Raw genomic sequence first — 17,584 nt, 5'->3', positions numbered from 1 at the left:
AGTCCCTGCCCATCTGGTGGTTGCATAACTCCCTCTCCAGCTGTAGTATTTTAGCAGCAAGTCCAAGCAAGTTTCTCTGACTCCAGTCCTGCAGCTCCTGTTGCTTTCAACTTTTTTGTGACTCTGTCATAGTTGCAGAAATGTCCACCGCTGGTAAGGTAGGTACATAATTCCACATGGGAGGCCTCATTTACAGCTTTAATGTTTTAATGTGGGTTTGTTTGTTTGTTTGTTTGTTTGTTTGTTTTTGTTTTGTTGTTTCAAAAAATTTTGTTGCAAACCTCACATTAAAATATTGTACTTGGTTGAAATGTATTTTGCTGTACCTCTGTGTCTAAGTGTGGGTGGGTGTGTCATGAACACTGTAATAGCCGAAAGTGTTACAGATAAGGGTTTCAGGGCAGTTGAGCAGTTGTTAACCTATATCCTTTTACACATGCATGTTTATTCCACTAAGCCCAGCCTAGAGTTACTACTTTGATTGCAATAAAACTGTGATGAAATACATCTGTGAAATATTGCGTTTCCTATTTTGACTTGGAATGCACTTTCAAGCCATCGAGACAGTTTTGTGCAACTGCAAATTTTGGCAAGGATGCTGCTGTGGAAGGCCAAAAGAAAAGTATGGCGCATGCCCAAGAATTTAGTGCAGGGAATTCAAAAATAATGACCAAAAAAGCCCCTTTATTTATGTAATGTAACAACATGTGATTTAGTGAATGGTTTATTTTGTGTTATTCAATTTCCAGAGTCTACATTTACTACATTTGCTAAATGAGACATGGACTTTAGACTGTTCCTTGTCATATGATGTTTGCCCTTCTGCAGGAAAAGCCTTATCTGAACTATTAAAACCAATCTGCTGTTAAACAGTGGCTCTTTTGCACAAACTCTTGCTTGCACCAGTTGAATAGTATAATTTAAAGATGTTTGAAATTTCTCGAGTTGTGCCAGGCAGGCATTAATGCACTTCAAATTACAAATGCTACATGAGTAGGTGCTTGTCATAACTCTCCAGAAACCCATCTTGGTATAGTTCAGCAGCACCCCAAAAATGTGACATTTCACGCTGCCACTTTAGGTCATCAAGTGCAAGGCAGCAGTGGCCTGGGAGCCAAACAAGCCTATGGTGATTGAGGAGATTGAGGTAGCCCCACCTCAGGCCAATGAGGTCCGGATCAAGGTGAGAATCGACACACACACATTCACAGATATCTCTTAGTGCACTTGTGTTGGTGAATGAAAGGAATCATAATAGTGGGTTCTAATCTAAGCAAAAGTTGCAGGAAACTGTTTCTCATGGTGAAACACAAAAAATGGGTAATAAGGCAAAAGTGAAAAATCTGAAAGATAAAAACTCGGATAACTAAAGAGCAGAATCTCCACTTCTTAGCTAATATTCAAATATTCAAATCAGCTGTAACCTGACAAGGACAAAGTGCAGGTGACAAAAATAGACATAAAAAAATATACAGGGTGGGCCATTTATATGGATACACTGTAATAACATGGGAATGGTTGGTGATATTAAAGTCCTGTTTGTGGCACATTAGTATATGTGAGGGGGCAAACTCCTCAAGATGGGTGGTGACCATGGTGGCCGTTTAGAAGTCGGCCATCTTGGATACAACTTTTGTTTTTTCAATAGGAAGAGGGCCATGTGACACATCAAACTTATTGGTAATGTCACAAAAAAAACCAATGGTGTGCTTGGTTGCCCCACCCTGTAGATCAGACAAATAAGACAGTGTTTACTTGCGGACGTATGATGTCAGTCAGACCCAGTGAAATTACGTTCCTTTCAAAATGTTGCTCAACATTGTTTAGTGACATGTCAGCACATTTCAATGTGAAATGCAGTCAGAATACCATCAGATGCTCTGCAGACTGTTTGTAAAATAACTCTTAGCTCCTTTTTAGGATCTTAAAGTAATTCCAGGCTCATCTTCTCCAAGATTTCATGTCCAGTTGACTGACAAGAGGCACAGAGATGCAGAGATGAGACCTACAATGTCACACAGTAGATCTTGCCTTTAGCTCTAATAAAGTATACTAATGCAGCTTTTTATCAGCTATCATTAGCTAGCAAATGAGGCTATCATCTAAAAACTGAATCTCTGATGGGAGCAGATATGAAAAATATTGTCTTTCAGTAGTACTTGTTGGTTCTATACCATTTAATACTGTTCAAAATGATTCTAAGGCTAAAAGCTGTAGGCGACAGTGAGCAGTTTTTTTTTTTAACTAGTCATTATGGAATTGCAGTACACTATCCACACAGTATGACAAAAGAAACTGTGGGACTTGGACACCTTTTACCACAAAGAATAACCATGTCTGACCAGGTTTGATGGGGTGTAGCCACTGTATTTAATCTCTAAAAGTCCATGAAAAATCAGGACAGAGATGTTAGCCACTGGACTCGGATAAAGACCTAATAACATCCGGGGGAAATTTTAACCCCAGAAATGTTCTTATTTAACAAAATGCTTCCTCATTTTGGGTGTATTTCTGGTATATAGCAAAAGACAGAGTTTTATCCATTCCCTTGCGTTTCCATTTCTTTCACATTCTTGCTATGTCAGGTAAAAAGCTTAGCAAACTGCACAGATAAAACCACAAGCCAAACTCTTCAAGTGTCCAAAAGAAACAATCATCTGTGTTCTCATGCAGATCGTTGCAACTGGAGTGTGCCACACTGACCTGTACCACCTTTTTGAGGGTATGCACAAAGATGGCTTCCCAGCAGTGCTTGGACACGAGGGAGCTGGCATAGTAGAGAGCGTTGGCCCCGGCGTTACTGAGTTTCAGCCAGGTCAGTTAAAGCTTTCATTTGTCTGTCTTGTCATGTTCACCAGGTGGTCTCTGTAAGATGCAGCATTCTCAGCCTTGTTTTTGAATTTTAGGAGACAAGGTGATCCCTCTGTTCATCTCCCAGTGTCGGGAATGTCGCTTCTGTAAGAATCCTAAGACCAATCAGTGTGAAAAAGGCTGGTGAGTTAATAGTTTTCTTAATTTCGCTTAATCGTAGAATTTGTTTTATATGTACCCTCTGCCACAAAGTACTATATTTTTTAACCAATGTTTTCTGTACAGGGCTGCTGATAGTCATGATGTGATGGCTTTAGCAGAATCCAGGTTCACCTGTAAGGGGAAGAAGGTGCTGCAGTTTATGGGGACCAGCACCTTCTCTGAGTACACTGTGATGAACCAGATGGCTGTGGCTAAGATCGACCCGGCTGCTCCTCTGGACAAAGTCTGCCTCCTTGGGTGTGGGGTCTGCACTGGATATGGGGCAGCTGTTAATACTGCTAAGGTGTGTATGTAAGTTTGACAGCAGGCGAAGATTGATGTTTGTTACTGTATGAAGTCTTAACAAGTCCAGAGTATCCAAACTGACTGTTTTTTTTTCCTCCAGGTTGAGCCGGGCTCCACCTGTGCCGTGTTTGGTCTGGGAGCTGTGGGTTTGGCTGCAGTCATGGGCTGCAAGGCTGCAGGAGCCAAAAGGATTATCGCTGTTGACATCAATCCAGACAAGTTTGAGAAGGCCAAAGTGTTTGGAGCCACTGAGTTTGTGAACCCAAAGGATCACAACAAACCCATCAATGAAGTTTTGGCTGAGATGACTGGTGGAGGTGTGGACTACTCCCTGGAATGTGTCGGGAACGTGGCAGTCATGGTGAGGCAGACTGACAAATTCGAATAAAGACTGGATCAGTTTGTAAATATGGTCAAGAACCCTATGTTTACAAGTCAGCTGACATTTGGCTGGTTTTATCATGTAGCGCAGTGCCTTGGAGTCTTGTATCAAAGGCTGGGGTGTCAGCGTGCTGGTTGGCTGGACTGATCTCCACGACTTTGCAGCCCGACCCATTCAGCTCATTGCTGGACGTACATGGAAGGGCTCTTTGTTTGGAGGTGAGGCACATGTGATCATCCACACTAACTAATGTAATTTAATGTAACCACCACCGCAGCATTACTGAGCACAGCTTCCAGTTTTGGGGAGGTGTTTCTGCATCCATATGCATCTAACTTTCTTCAGCTTTACATCAGCACATTGAGTGCAGAACTTTGAAAAGCACCAGGTTGTATTCAGCACATTCAAACATCTGCACATTTTCCATAATTGGTTTCACACACCAAATTACCAGGAACAGTACCTCCTGTGCTGTGACAGTGGCCAGAAGGCTTGAAGTGAGAAAAGACTAATTGATGTTATAATATGCTTTTTATATCTGGGGCTCAGGATTTAAAAGTAAGGATGGCGTCCCTGAGATGGTTAAAGCTTACCTGAACAAGAAGGTGAAGCTGGATGAGTTCATCACTCATAAAATGACTTTGGACCAGGTCAACGATGCCATTGAACTGATGAAGCACGGCAAATGGTACATACTTTCTCAATTATTACTAACTAGATGCAAAAATGAAAAACTAATAGGTGCAAGTCTTCTAATTTGTGCTTTGTATTTGTTTCCCAGCATCCGGACAGTTCTGAGTGTTTCTCCACAGTAAGACCACTTCATTCCTCAGTAATCTGAAGCCATGCTCTACAGTGAACACCATTCAACAGATTATGTGCAGATTGTGTTTGTAAGAATTATCATCAGTGTTCACATGATCAAAATCTGAGGAGTGATTGTGCAGCAAAATAAATGGTTTTAACAGATGACTGGTTTCCTCACTTCTGATCAGATTTGGTTGTGTTATTTTATAAGTCGGTGCAGAGGCTGTAATTCAGTTCACTATTTCACTGGTTGTAGTGTGGCACAAGCTTTCTAGTCAGTTTAGATTTACAGACTTGTCTAATCAACTATATGTACTTAGGTTGGCAAACAGTGTTGAAATTACACTACTAGTGATGAGATCATGGATTTATTACCACAGCTATTTCTGCCTGTTGCACTACTTTCCTGGTAACATCAAAAGGAGGCAATATTTCAGCTAAAAGAGTTAAAGCTATTAACTTTCTCCTATAAACCCCTTTAGAAAGCCTTTTATATTTTCTCACTCAGATTCTTGCTTCAAATATTGACAGGGGTTATACACGAATGCACTAAGATGCATTTGTTTGGCTGAATGATGCAGTTTTTCCTTTTATATTGAACTTTTATTTGCAAAAGTACCCATCCAGACAGAATTACTTAGCCTTCTTTTCAGTAACAGTTCCTGGAGTTCTAGAGGAAGCACAAAGAGAACATGTGCAGAAGGGTCTTCGACAGGTTTGAACCCAGGGCCAACTTCTTGTTGGGCGATTGAGGTAATCACTGAGCCACCATCGTACTGTGCATTCAGAAATACTGTCCTGAGTCATTTTTCTGGGGTTGTTGGATGAAAAAACAAAACAAACAAAACTGTCTTTCACTGTAGATTCATATTAAATTCATATTATATTTATATATTTATTTTTTTTATTTTTGTACTTGATAGATAGCTTAGCTTAGAATAAACTCCCATCAATTATGATGATGGTGATGATGATGATGATGATGATTATTATTATTATACATTATTTGCAGTCGGACTTTGAGTCATTTTAACGTTCCAGGTCAGCTCATTTAGGCATGCCTCATTAGCCGCTTTCCTTATAAGGAAAATGCAGCTGCAAAGCGAATATTGGCCAGCCCTTAATTACCACCCTGCACCTTGGAGCATCCGTTGTTTCCCACCTGTTGTAGACCCGCTATTTCCTTCAGGTATGTGCAAGTTGCTTTCTTTGTGATTGTGTTTACGGTCTCGTTCTGCCCTGGAAAAGCAAAAATTAGCTGGCTGAACTCGTTTAACTGATCTCTCCTTCATTGCTGTGTTGTTGTGCATTTCTGAAATGCTGCCAGTAATGTTAGAGGTTTTCTAAGCAGTGGGAACTCAGAATCATTGTTTCAACATGGTAACCCAAGCCAGCTCATGTTTCATTATAAACTAGTAAGATGAGTCGAGTAACTCTGAAATAAGTGACCTTGTTCTAGAAAGGTTGATCAGAGTGAGTTTCAACACCTGTGTTCCTCCTGAGTTAAGTGAAGCAAATCCATCCTAAGTGAAATGGTATCCTTTTAATGTGGCCTATGTAGCATTTTAACTTAAAGAATTAGAGGGGACAATGGAAAGCTTTTTGGGTTCCTTGTCTTCCCAGTTATAATTTACCCTACTTTAAATTTTATTAACAAATAAAGAACCACATGATTGATGATTACATTTGAGTTTAAAGAAATTGAATCTAATTAAATGTAAATCAGCTTTAATGTAACTGGGATTAAAGCCACTGCAGATTGAGTCAAAGCTACAGTGTACTCATGCGTGTGTGGTGTTCAGACCCAGTCAGGCCTCCTTTAACCTCTCAGTGGAAAATCTGAAGCTTTAGACTGATTTGATAACAAATATTGTACCTCTCCAAATCAACCTGTCTGCATCCTGGATTCAAAACATCTTTGAAATCAATTTAAGATTAAGATTAGACAATTCATTTACAGACTGGCCCTCAAATCGTCGCGTTATTGCAAAAGATGAGTTTAGATTTAACCTTACATTTAAAATTCAACTTTTTGGTTTAACACCTATATTTCACATTTAGATGGAACTGGTTTGCAAATGTTGCAAACATGGTTTGAAGAGTTTTTGTTTTTTAAATCCACATTTTAAAGTTTGGAACCAAATTGACTTCAGCATGGTTTAGTTTACAAAACGCATAACATACAGGTTAATTATAAAGCTTGGATGTCATATGTGGGGAACATTTGTATTTGAAGCCACGTCTGTTTAACCTAACTGGTTAATGGTAGTAGTTGGGTAAATGAGTTAAAGTCTAGCTATAAACAAGCCCCACCCCCTCTAGTTTCATTCAAAAGAACACCGTTCACAACATTTGAAAGCATCACAAGCTCTCTGATATGAGAACTCTGCTGGGTTATTGATTGGTTTTAATTTTGAACTAACACTGCTAATACAGAGGAAAATTATAAGTTTGTGTCCCCATGAACTGCTGTCACACTACTTGTAACTACTCAAGTCCATCTCTCCACCTTTTTTGTTACAGAAATGACCACTGCTGGTAATGTAAGTGTAAAATTTCCTTTCTTTTATTTCCTTCTATAATTTTTCATTTTTCAAAATTAAGGCTGAAAAAGGCTAATGGAGGCTAATTATAGTAATTTAATCATGTGCATTGGACTTGAAATTTTCTTCTTCCTCCAACTTCCCCTTTAGGTCATCAAGTGCAAGGCAGTAGTAGCCTGGGAGCCCCAGCAGCCTGTGGTGATTGAGGAGATAGAGGTAGCACCACCCCAGGCCAATGAGGTCCGCATCAAGGTGAGACGTCCACTTTCAAGACTTGCAGGCCCTCTCATCCTCTGAAATGATCCTGGAGCAATGTAGTACCTCCATAAAGTTCCTGTTTTACCAGAAGATTCACCAGAAACAACCTTGACTTTGGATTTGATTATTATTCCCGTGGTTACAGATTGTTTCAACAGCGCTGTGCCATTCAGACCTGTACTGCCTGTTGAAGGTTGTGGAGAAGGAATTTTTCCCAGTCGTCCTTGGCCACGAGGCGGCCGGCATTGTCGAGAGTGTTGGGCCTGGAGTCACAGAATTTCAGCCAGGTCAGTTTTTAACTTTGAACAAATTAAACTTCTCTCCGTGAACAAGAGATTGACCCTGACATCAGCCACAGCTGTTCCCATGGTGTTCAGGTTGGTTTTAGGAAGAGACTTGATTGCCTTTGTCCAAAGGGTGGTTTTAATTGTAAATTGTGATGTTCAAATTTTTAAATTCTCAATCCAAGTAAATGTGGTCCATAAGCGGGCACTCGGTTAATACGCCAAAGCAGAACGTGTGACCATTTATTTTTCCTCAGGAGACAAGGTGATTCCCCTCTACCTTCCTCAGTGTGGAGAATGTCGCTTCTGTAAGAGCCCTAAGACAAACCAGTGTGACGTAATTTGGTGAGTACAATCTTGCTTTATTCTCACCTCTCATTGCCACCATGTGCTGATGCGTACTCTTGAGGTTCATGTTTCCCCTCTATCTTGTTCAGGACTAGAATGGGTTCAAAAGAAATGGCACTGGAAAAGTCCAGGTTAACCTGTAATGGGCAGAAGCTGCGGCAGTTTATGGGAATCAGCACCTTCTCTGAGTACACTGTGGCTCATCAGATGGCTGTGGCTAAGATTGACCCTGATGCTCCTCTGGATAAAGTCTGCCTCCTTGGGTGTGGGGTCTGCACTGGGTATGGGGCAGCTGTTAATACTGCTAAGGTGTGTATGCTGCTAGAACTGAAAGGTTTTTTTGTTTTAGTAACGACCTGTAAGCACTCATCCAAAATGAATCCCATTTACTGAAATCATCTCCTGCAGGTTGAGCCAGGCTCCACCTGTGCCGTGTTTGGTCTGGGAGCTGTGGGTTTGGCTGCAGTCATGGGCTGTGAGGCTGCAGGAGCCAAAAGGATTATTGTTGTTGACATCAACCCAGACAAGTTTGAGAAAGCCAGGGAGTTTGGAGCTACTGACTTCGTCAATCCCAAGGATCACAATAAACCCATTAGTCAAGTGCTAATGGAGATGACTGGTGGAGGTGTGGACTACTCCCTGGAATGTGTTGGTGATGTGGAATGCATGGTAGGGGAATTTTATGAAATTTAGATTCTCAATAGAGGGAATTAAGTGAAACTATTTCCTTTTTGTTTTTAAAACCCAAAAGACCTTGAGTCAGTTTAGTCTTTTCAGTGACTTCTATCCTTCTGCTGACTTGTTACCATTTCTCCATCTAGCGCAGTGCTTTGGAGTCCTGTGTGAAAGGCTGGGGTGTCAGTGTGATCGTGGGATTGACAGACATGCAAGACGTAACCACCCGACCTCTTCAGCTCACCTCGGGACGTACATGGACTGGCTGCCTGTTTGGAGGTGAGACAAATGTGACCATAACCAGTAGTTCTAGTGGGCTGGACCAGCGTACAACATTTTCACATGAGTGATTAAATCTGATGGGCAGCTCACAACAAATTGTTTGTGGTCTAAGCTGGCATGCTTCTCCAAATTAGGATTCAAGTATGCTTGATATGCAGCCCACCTGTTATAAGGCAAGAAGCGGGGCACTCCCTGGAGAGGTCCCCAGTCAGCTGGACATATTCATGTCATGAATTGGACTGAGATCTGCATAATTTCTTGCATCTTCTGTTGTAACAAACTGGTTAGTGCCGTTCTAACTTGTGTCTTTGGGTGGGGTCAGGATTTAAAAGTAAGGATGCTGTTCCTAAGATGGTGAAAGACTACCTGGAAAAGAAACTGAAGCTGGATGAGTTTATCAGTCACACTATGACTATGGATGAAATCAATGATGCCATTGACCTAATGAAGCAAGGCAAATGGTACATACAGCCTCAGCTGACATAACTTAATTACTAGATGTCCAAAACGAAGACCTAATTTGTGTTGTTTATTTCAAAGCATCCGGACAGTTATGAGTGTTTGTCCAGAATGAGGTAAAACGCAGCAAATGGTAGATTTACACTCACTGGCGACTAAATGACACATTAATCATTCTTCTTTCTGTATCCAGGTGGTCATGAGCTTCTCCACAAAATAAACTCCAGTCCTGAATTCAACAACCCTAAAATAACTCATCACTACACTGTGCATAAAGGGAATCAGACATCCATGGATGGTTGAAATCTGTGTTGATAAGATAAACTAAACACTGTTTAAAGAGCAAAATAAATGGTTTAAACAAATCTGTGTAGTTTATGCTTTTGTTGTACAATATATTAAGCAATGCATTGAATAGTGCCAGATGTAGTGACTCACATTTCATTAAGACTCGTGCAAATATTGCCTTTTAAAGTTTATTTTTGTTTAACACACTTTGAAAACAATTAGTTCAGGCATTGCAGAGTTTGACTATTTAATAACTGCTGCTCACATTTACACACAGCCTAATATAAATATGTACTTAACATAGCAGGGAGTGCCGTCGTCATCCCGCTAGTTTTGTCACAGATGTCCCTTGTTAACTTCTACTTTAATGTAATTGCTTATGGCAGTGAACACAACTTCAGAATTCCAAACAGATCTGCCATTTGTATTCCTATCCTCAGATCCTTTAGATCCTGGCTTCATATGCACTTGCTTCAATCTTCTGCCATGACCACTCAGTACCAACTGTACACTTAAACTAATAGTTCTAAATTCCATCCATCCATTCGCTTCCGCTTATCCTTTTCAGGGTCGCGGGGGGCGCTGGAGCCTATCCCAGCTGTCATGGGGCGAAAGGCGGGGTACACCCTGGACAGGTCGCCAGTCTGTCGCAGGGCTAACACATAGGGACAGACAACCATTCACATTCACTCGCACATTCACACCTAGTGGCAATTTGGATTATCCAATTAACCTATCCCCACAAGCTGCATGTCTTTGGACGGTGGGAGGAAGCCGGATCAGGAGCAGATCTGTGCTTCTGTGTTCAGCCAGGGTTTAGTTTGCCATCCTACAGGGGGGGTGGGGACTGAAACTTCAGCTTAAGTCCATATTCTAGTTTACTCATGTTGTCACATGTTGGAGTGAACTTGTCAATTCCCCTTTGACCCTCTTTAACTCAGGACACATTGGGAATGTCCTGAAACACTTGCTGGCTTGCATGCACTGCAAGAATGAAGTGTGATAACAGGACAGCATACTGCATTTGGGATGGGTGTGGTGTGTTTTGGTTTTCTTCATAAATAGTATGCTATGTAGTCTGGATATTCTGAGACACGTTGGAAATTAAAAATATAGTTCAACAGTTTTAGGATTACCTAAAGACTTTTGCATTACGGAATTTTTGTCATTCTGCAAGTACATGTAAAAAGTGCTGATTTCACAATACCACCACAGGTGAGCAGTATTCCCCGAGGCAGTAAGACCATGTACATCTTGTCCTTTGGACAGAAACTTGACTATAATAATGGAAGTACATGTAATTCCCAGATTGTAAACAGTCTCATATAAAATGCTTGCGTAACCGTACTGGGTAAACCTGACCTCTGAAGTCCCTACCAACAAATGTTTATGCGTCATCGCAGAATTTAAAGTCCATTCTTCTGTCGAGTTTTCCTCATTTGGTTGCAGAAATGGCCACAGCTGGTAAGGTAAGTAAATCATTTAAATGTGTTTCAATTACTTTTGCAGATTTTTATTTTTTTTTTATAAAGGAAAGAATATCATAACACTTTACATGTGCTATGATTTAATGGTTTGCTTTGCACATATTTTAGCGAAATCATATTTTCCTCTTGAGATGGTAGTATTGTACTGATTTTACTGCTTAATTTATTAAGAATAGAACCACCAGGAAGGGTCACATTGAGTCATGTGTGGCATAGCTGCACTGAAATAAAGTCTGCATTGAAACTGTGAGGCAGGCATCAAAAACAGATCATCTTCTATTTAAAATTAACCTCAAAGCCAACTACAAAAACACAAACTAATATTGTAAAATTATTTAAACTGAACAAAGTTTATCATCTCATCCACATCTGCCTCTAAGGCTCATGACAAAATGTGTCTTAAAATTGTGTTGCCAGGGCAGCCAGCATGTGGTTGGATATTAATTTCTATGGGGTGAAAATGACCACCTCGGTGGTGCTGGGTAGACCCTCTAAGTCAGGGGTGTCCAACTCCAGGCGTCAAGGGCCGATGTCCTGCAGGTTTTAGATGTGTTCTTGATCCGACACAGCTGATTTAAATGGCTACATTACTGCCTCAACATGTCTTGAAGTTCTCCAGGAGCATGGTAATGAACTCATCATTTGATTCAGATGTGTTGACCCAGGGTGAGATCTAAAACCTGCAGGGCACCGGCCCTTGACGCCTGGAGTTGGACACCCCTGGTGTAAGTGGTCATTGTTACAAAACTTTTGAAATGGCACTAATGGTAAGGGGGGTCAGCCACTGATTAATAATTTCCTTTATTGCATATTTAAAGATTTTTATTTAAATTTCTCCATCTGCTCTGTTAAGTTGGTTTACAGAAATGACCTTGGTGGATAATTTTAATATTGTAACATTTAAGGTCATCAAGTGCAAGGCAGCAGTGGCCTGGGAATCCAGCAAGCCTCTGGTGATTGAAGAAATAGAGGTAGCCCCACCCCAGGCCAATGAGGTCCGCATTAAGGTAAGAAGCAGCCGGCTTTGATGCTCTTGTATGCATGTATGTTCTTTACGCTTTTCTACAACTAAACTCCTATAATCTCATTCAGTGCTTCTTTTACCGTCATATTTGCTGTAGATTGTGGCAACATCTCTGTGCCATTCAGACCTGTACTTCCTTTATGAGAGTCTGGACAAATCGCTCTTCCCAACCATCCTCGGTCATGAGGGAGCCGGCATTGTAGAGAGTGTTGGGCTGGGAGTGACGGAATTTCAGCCAGGTTTGTTTGAGATTGTTTAACATCCAAAAATATGCTTATTTGCATTTTGTGCAAGAGAGAAATAAGACTCATCTCAATCCTGTGTCTAAAGTCTGTAACAAATTTGCAACAAAAATGCAAGCAACTATATAAGACAAAAAGGTAATGTTTCATTTAGTGTTCTTTTCTGTACAAGAAATTTATATTTTAGAATTTTAAGGATATTTTATCTTGCAGTGTTTTGAAAACAAATTCATGCTGGAATGGATGGAGTTTAAAAATGTTCAGACTTTCATAATTTGTTCATACGCAAGGTCAGAAGCACTCCTAAATTTGTTCATGGAGCATAAACAAGTTAGGTGCTATGTGAAATGTTTGTCATCCTCTGTGGATGTGAAATGTTTGACGGGTTACGTATGGATTTGTGTATACATGCTGTAAATGAGGCTCAATGCTTTCTGTCTTCCAGGAGACAAAGTAATTCCTCTTTTCCTACTCCAGTGTGGAGAATGTCGCTTCTGTAAGAGTCCTAAGACCAACCGGTGTGAAGAAGCAATGTGAGACTCATTTCATGCCATCTTATTCAGTTTTCATGTGCTTTTACACGCGCTGCACTTTTTTACAGACTAGATATAAATGTTGTGAAAGTATTCCGACTACTCGTCTTTTTATCAACTAGGTAACTGTTGATTTCATTCCTTCAAGAGGAATACTTTTAAAAGTTGTGCATAAAAAATAAAAAAAAATCCAAAACATCAAATATGTCTTGTTTAGGAAAAGGCACGCCCAGAAAAGCACAGAACATTCCAGGCTTACCTGTAAGGGGCAGAAACTGCAGCAATTTATGGGGACTGGGACCTTCTCTGAGTACACTGTGATGAACCAGATGGCTGTGGTTAAAATCGACCCGGCTGCTCCTCTGGATAAAGTCTGCCTCCTTGGGTGTGGGGTCTGCACTGGATATGGGGCAGCTGTTAATACTGCTAAGGTGTGTATGGTGGGCTAACGGAATAGCCATTGGAATTGGACATTTTGTGCTGGGGGTGTTTAATTTAATTTTTATGTCCAGTTTTGATCAGTCTCCTTTCCTGCAGGTTGAGCCGGGCTCCACCTGTGCCGTGTTTGGTCTGGGAGCTGTGGGTTTGGCTGCAGTCATGGGTTGCAAGGCTGCAGGAGCCAAAAGGATTATCGCTGTTGACATCAACCCAGACAAGTTTGAGAAGGCCAAAGTGTTTGGAGCTACTGACTTCGTCAATCCCAAGGATCACAATAAACCCATCAGCCAAGTGCTGATGGAGATGACTGGTGGAGGTGTGGACTACTCCCTGGAATGTATTGGGAATGTGGAATGCATGGTGAGGAAGATTTAATCTACTCGGTAGTATCAAATGTCTAGTTTAGTAAAAGTCAACTAAACCTTGCTCTTTTCCAGCAGTGGTTATTTAAGAAGTCCTTCATTAACATATCCTTGTATCCTTCTACATACAATTCTGCTGCTCCGCTGTTTCTCCATGTAGCGCAGTGCTTTGGAATCTTGTGTGGCAGGCTGGGGCGTTAGTGTCATTGTTGGATGGACAGACTTGCATGACGTAGCCACCCGACCTATTAATCTCATGCTTGGACGTACATGGACTGGGTGCTTGTTTGGAGGTGAGATAAATATAAGGGAGCTTACGGTGTCTTTATTAAGCTTATGTTGAGATTCATTACAGCTTGTCGTTTTGTCTTTTGGGGATCAGGATTTAAGGGTAAGGGTGGCATTCCTAGGATGGTTAAAGCATATCTGGACAAGAAGGTGATGCTGGATGAGTTCATTACTCACAACATGACTGTGGACCAGGTCAACGACGCCATTGAACTGTTGAAGAACGGTAAAAGGTAGATTTGCTCTACTATACTTTCTCCTCCATTATTGAGTCAACAGCAACACAGATTAGACCAAAACTTTGCTCAAATCTTTTCTCCTTTTTCCCCACAGTATCCGCACAGTCATGAGATTTTCTCCACAATAATGCTGCTGTGCTGCCTTCAATAACACTAAAGTTACTACCAGCGAACACTAATCAGTGTTTGAAGAGTAAAATAAATGGTCTCCCAGATGGATGTGTGTGTGTGTGTGTGTGTACTCATTTTTTTGGGCTGCATGTTCTGTGTCTTCGGCTATATCCACGATTTCACTACTAAACTGTACTTAAAGGGGCCTATTAGCTGCCAGCTGCTGGAAAGGTGGGGTGAAAAAGTTGCCAGCTTACAGCCAACAGACTTGCTTAACCATTCACACCTACAGTAAATTTAGAATCACAAGTTCACCCAACATACATGTCTTTTGACTGTGGGAGGAAGATGGAGTGCTCACACAGGCACAAAGAGAACATGTAAACTTCATTCAAATCCAGGATCTATTTGCTGTGAGGCAACTGTGCTAACCAAATATTAATAGATTTTTATAAAATTAACCCAAAAAACCTACATATGATAAAAGATTGAAGAAGTGATGTAATTGCCTTTGAATGCATTAAATTCACTCTTATGACTGGCAGCACCAAATAAATTGTGAGGCATACATTTCCTTCTTTAGCCAATTACTTATGCCAGCTGTTCTACATTCTTCAACAGAATTGGTTTCTTCTGACTGGGACACGATTTAGGCTCTCAGCCGGTCTTGTTTTCATTTCTGCACCTCCATCAGATTTAAATATTGGTAACCCTACTGATCCTAAATATTAATTTATTGCACATTGAATCATTCCAGTTTAACAGTGTACTGCAGTTCTGTAGGTGATCACACGAAGTCCTGTTGATGAACTGCATAGGTGGTTAAAATTCAAATAAATGTACTGTCTATTTCATTACTTTGAAAAGTGACTCCAACCACTTTCATTTTTCATGTAGAATTGTTTGTTGCTTTTTGGTTGTTGGTGGGATACATGTTATAGAAAACTAATTAGTCTTTCAAGATTATGTCTCCATTTTAATCTTCAGCATGGCAGCTATAAAAATGCAGTGTTGATCTGACTGCTTTGAGACAAATGAAATTTTGAGAGTGAATAATACTGGAAAGATTTTGCCAGTTTACTGTAACCAGTCAATCTAACATTCCAAACATTAGCAATTATAGTAAAGTGACCCAGACAATTAATGTGCAACTTTCCCTATGCTCGACAAGCATCCTCGTGGGTGTATTCACCCAGTTATGTTTGTCTGAAATCCCAGTCTAAGAAATGCATCCATTAAGCAATTCTTTTTTTCTTTTTTTTAAGTGTTCCATGTGTGGGGAAAACATGTGGAATGCAGATGCAGGCACTCAGTCTTAGACTGCCTTGCTTCCAGAAATAAGCAGAGCTTTTCTTGCTATTTCTGAGATGGTGTCTCCTTAGAAAAAGCTTGTGTAGTACATGAAATAAATTAGATTTTCACCTGTGAGCAGTATGGTAATGGGGGGAAGAAGAAAAAAAGAAGTACAGCAAGTACAGAAGTAGAGCAAGAATAATTAAGCAATAATTAAGCTGGACATACAAACTTCTTTTTTCTGTTTTTCCTCTTTTTAGATCCTATCATAATTGTGAGCTGTTTGTGGGACTGGGTTTTGAGAGAGTAAATTGACTCACTGCAGTGTTTGTAAAATTAACCCTGCAAAATTTTGTCATGAAGTTAAGCTTTATGTTTTTCATAGTGTTTACTTTTTTTTTTCTTTTTTTTTTAATCACGCTAGTGTCTCCTTCCTGTTGGATATGCCCAAAAACCACATCTAAGTGACAGTCACCAAAGAAGCATCCTAGTCAGGTGCCTGAACTACCTCAGCTGGCTCTTTGGGTCACTTCCTACAGCTCTGGGCATAATAGGTGACAGTAGGAAGTCAACGTTCCAATCTTTTGCTCTTTCCTTCTCATTTGGCTAAACAATTAGCTGGTTAGGTTAGTAAACCACATAATATGAGGAGTATTAATTAGCGCAACATGAAAATCACCACTTTAGTTTAGATGTAATTTTAAGTCATGCAGCACATGGCTTGGTTGGGGCTTAAACATGGGCCTCTGCACTGAGCACACCTACTTATGGTGTGTACGCTCTTGTTTTAATAGTTTTAAATTTATTTGTATAGTGCCAAATCACAACAACAGCTGCATCAAGGTGCCTTACATTGCAAGGTTAAGACCAGATCATATTACCCCCTATGAGCAAGCACTATGGCAACAGCGGGAAGGAAAACCTCCCTCAGAACCAGGCTCACGGATGGGCGACCATCTGCCACGACTGGTTGAGGTTAGGGGAGCAAAGCAGGACAAAGACATACTGTCTTTGCAAATGTTCGTTAGGGTTCTTTGTGCGTCCGTTCATTTCCTGCAGCATACTTGAGTCAGGGTTATGAAGGTAACCAGACAAGAAACATAGTCTCTTCAGCATTCCTTGAGTCCGTCCCATGGTCTTCTCCTGGTTGGATGTGCCAGAGATCCAAATAGGAAGCGTCCTAGTTTTTTATTTATTTTTTAATCTACTGCATTAAAAATCATTTCTGCTTTTGGCTTCTGTTCCCTCTGGAGAAACATTGACTGTCCACGGCTGACCTCACTGATTGTCTATCCACACAGTTTTGCACAATTGTTGAAATTGGCAGTGACAAAGTGTTACTGAGATAACTGCAAGCTAATAAATTCACTGTGGTATCCCAGGTCATGCTTTCGCTTTTCCAAGAATAGCTGCGATTATGGTGGAATTAATAAATCACCGTTAAACAAGCTTAGGTGAGTCTAAGCAGCACACATCACATACATTACACACATTTGTATCTCTCTCTTCCATTTAAAAAGTAAACAATATAATTTAAAATATTTTAACACATTTTAAACCATTTCTCTTTGTATTTAAATTACTGTTATACATTTGGAACATTTAAACACATTACATTCGGTCATCATAATACATAAATTATTTTAGCAAGGACTACATGATCAGTGCAAGAAGGGCTTAAAACTTCTCAGCCTACGCAGGTTAAAAACAGCAGCAGTTAAGTTACAGAAAGAGGTGTGTCATCAAAGCGCCTTCAGGAACCCCTCCAATATATCTGGGTGTGCTCGATAAGTACATGTTTTTCATAGCGCGGGTATCAACGCTTTTGGAGGGAAAAATGACTGACCTAAACAGACAGAGCATCAGTTAAATTCATCATCAATTCATTGTTTTGTGATTATTGATTGTAGCGACATCAGCGTG

The 17,584-nt window shown here is 40.5% G+C and overlaps 3 protein-coding genes across 4 annotated transcripts; all 3 read left to right on the top strand.

Moving 5' to 3' along the window:
* On the top strand, positions 1–4,669 carry LOC101487772 (alcohol dehydrogenase 1). Its single transcript, XM_004559324.4, has 9 exons — positions 1–158; positions 1,082–1,183; positions 2,674–2,815; positions 2,907–2,994; positions 3,097–3,316; positions 3,419–3,679; positions 3,786–3,918; positions 4,250–4,388; positions 4,482–4,669. Exons 1-9 carry the CDS (start codon positions 141–143, stop codon positions 4,513–4,515), a joined length of 1,137 nt encoding a protein of 378 aa, XP_004559381.1. The 5' UTR covers positions 1–140; the 3' UTR covers positions 4,516–4,669.
* Positions 4,670–5,574: 905 nt separating this feature from the next.
* LOC101488040 (alcohol dehydrogenase 1) lies at positions 5,575–9,721 on the top strand. The gene is made up of 11 exons (XM_004559325.4): positions 5,575–5,696; positions 7,031–7,050; positions 7,201–7,302; positions 7,454–7,595; positions 7,850–7,937; positions 8,030–8,249; positions 8,349–8,609; positions 8,762–8,894; positions 9,220–9,358; positions 9,438–9,472; positions 9,550–9,721. Exons 1-10 carry the CDS (start codon positions 5,597–5,599, stop codon positions 9,469–9,471), a joined length of 1,239 nt encoding a protein of 412 aa, XP_004559382.1. The 5' UTR covers positions 5,575–5,596; the 3' UTR covers position 9,472; positions 9,550–9,721.
* Positions 9,722–11,047: 1,326 nt separating this feature from the next.
* LOC101463750 (alcohol dehydrogenase 1) lies at positions 11,048–14,476 on the top strand. 2 transcript variants are annotated; one of them, XM_004559326.5, is made up of 9 exons: positions 11,048–11,113; positions 12,037–12,138; positions 12,253–12,394; positions 12,843–12,930; positions 13,148–13,361; positions 13,468–13,728; positions 13,891–14,023; positions 14,113–14,251; positions 14,352–14,476. In XM_004559326.5, exons 1-9 carry the CDS (start codon positions 11,096–11,098, stop codon positions 14,383–14,385), a joined length of 1,131 nt encoding a protein of 376 aa, XP_004559383.1. In that variant the 5' UTR covers positions 11,048–11,095; the 3' UTR covers positions 14,386–14,476. The 2 variants fall into 2 exon arrangements, with proteins under 2 accessions (XP_004559383.1, XP_076733721.1); XM_076877606.1 differs by lacking the exon at positions 11,048–11,113 and adding an exon at positions 11,872–11,898.
* Positions 14,477–17,584: the final 3,108 nt, after the last annotated feature.

The sequence above is a fragment of the Maylandia zebra genome, linkage group LG19, assembly GCF_041146795.1.
Source record: "Maylandia zebra isolate NMK-2024a linkage group LG19, Mzebra_GT3a, whole genome shotgun sequence".
NCBI lineage: Eukaryota > Metazoa > Chordata > Actinopteri > Cichliformes > Cichlidae > Maylandia > Maylandia zebra.
Note: the sequence above shows the minus strand (reverse complement) of the source record. Positions and strands in the feature narration are given on the sequence as shown.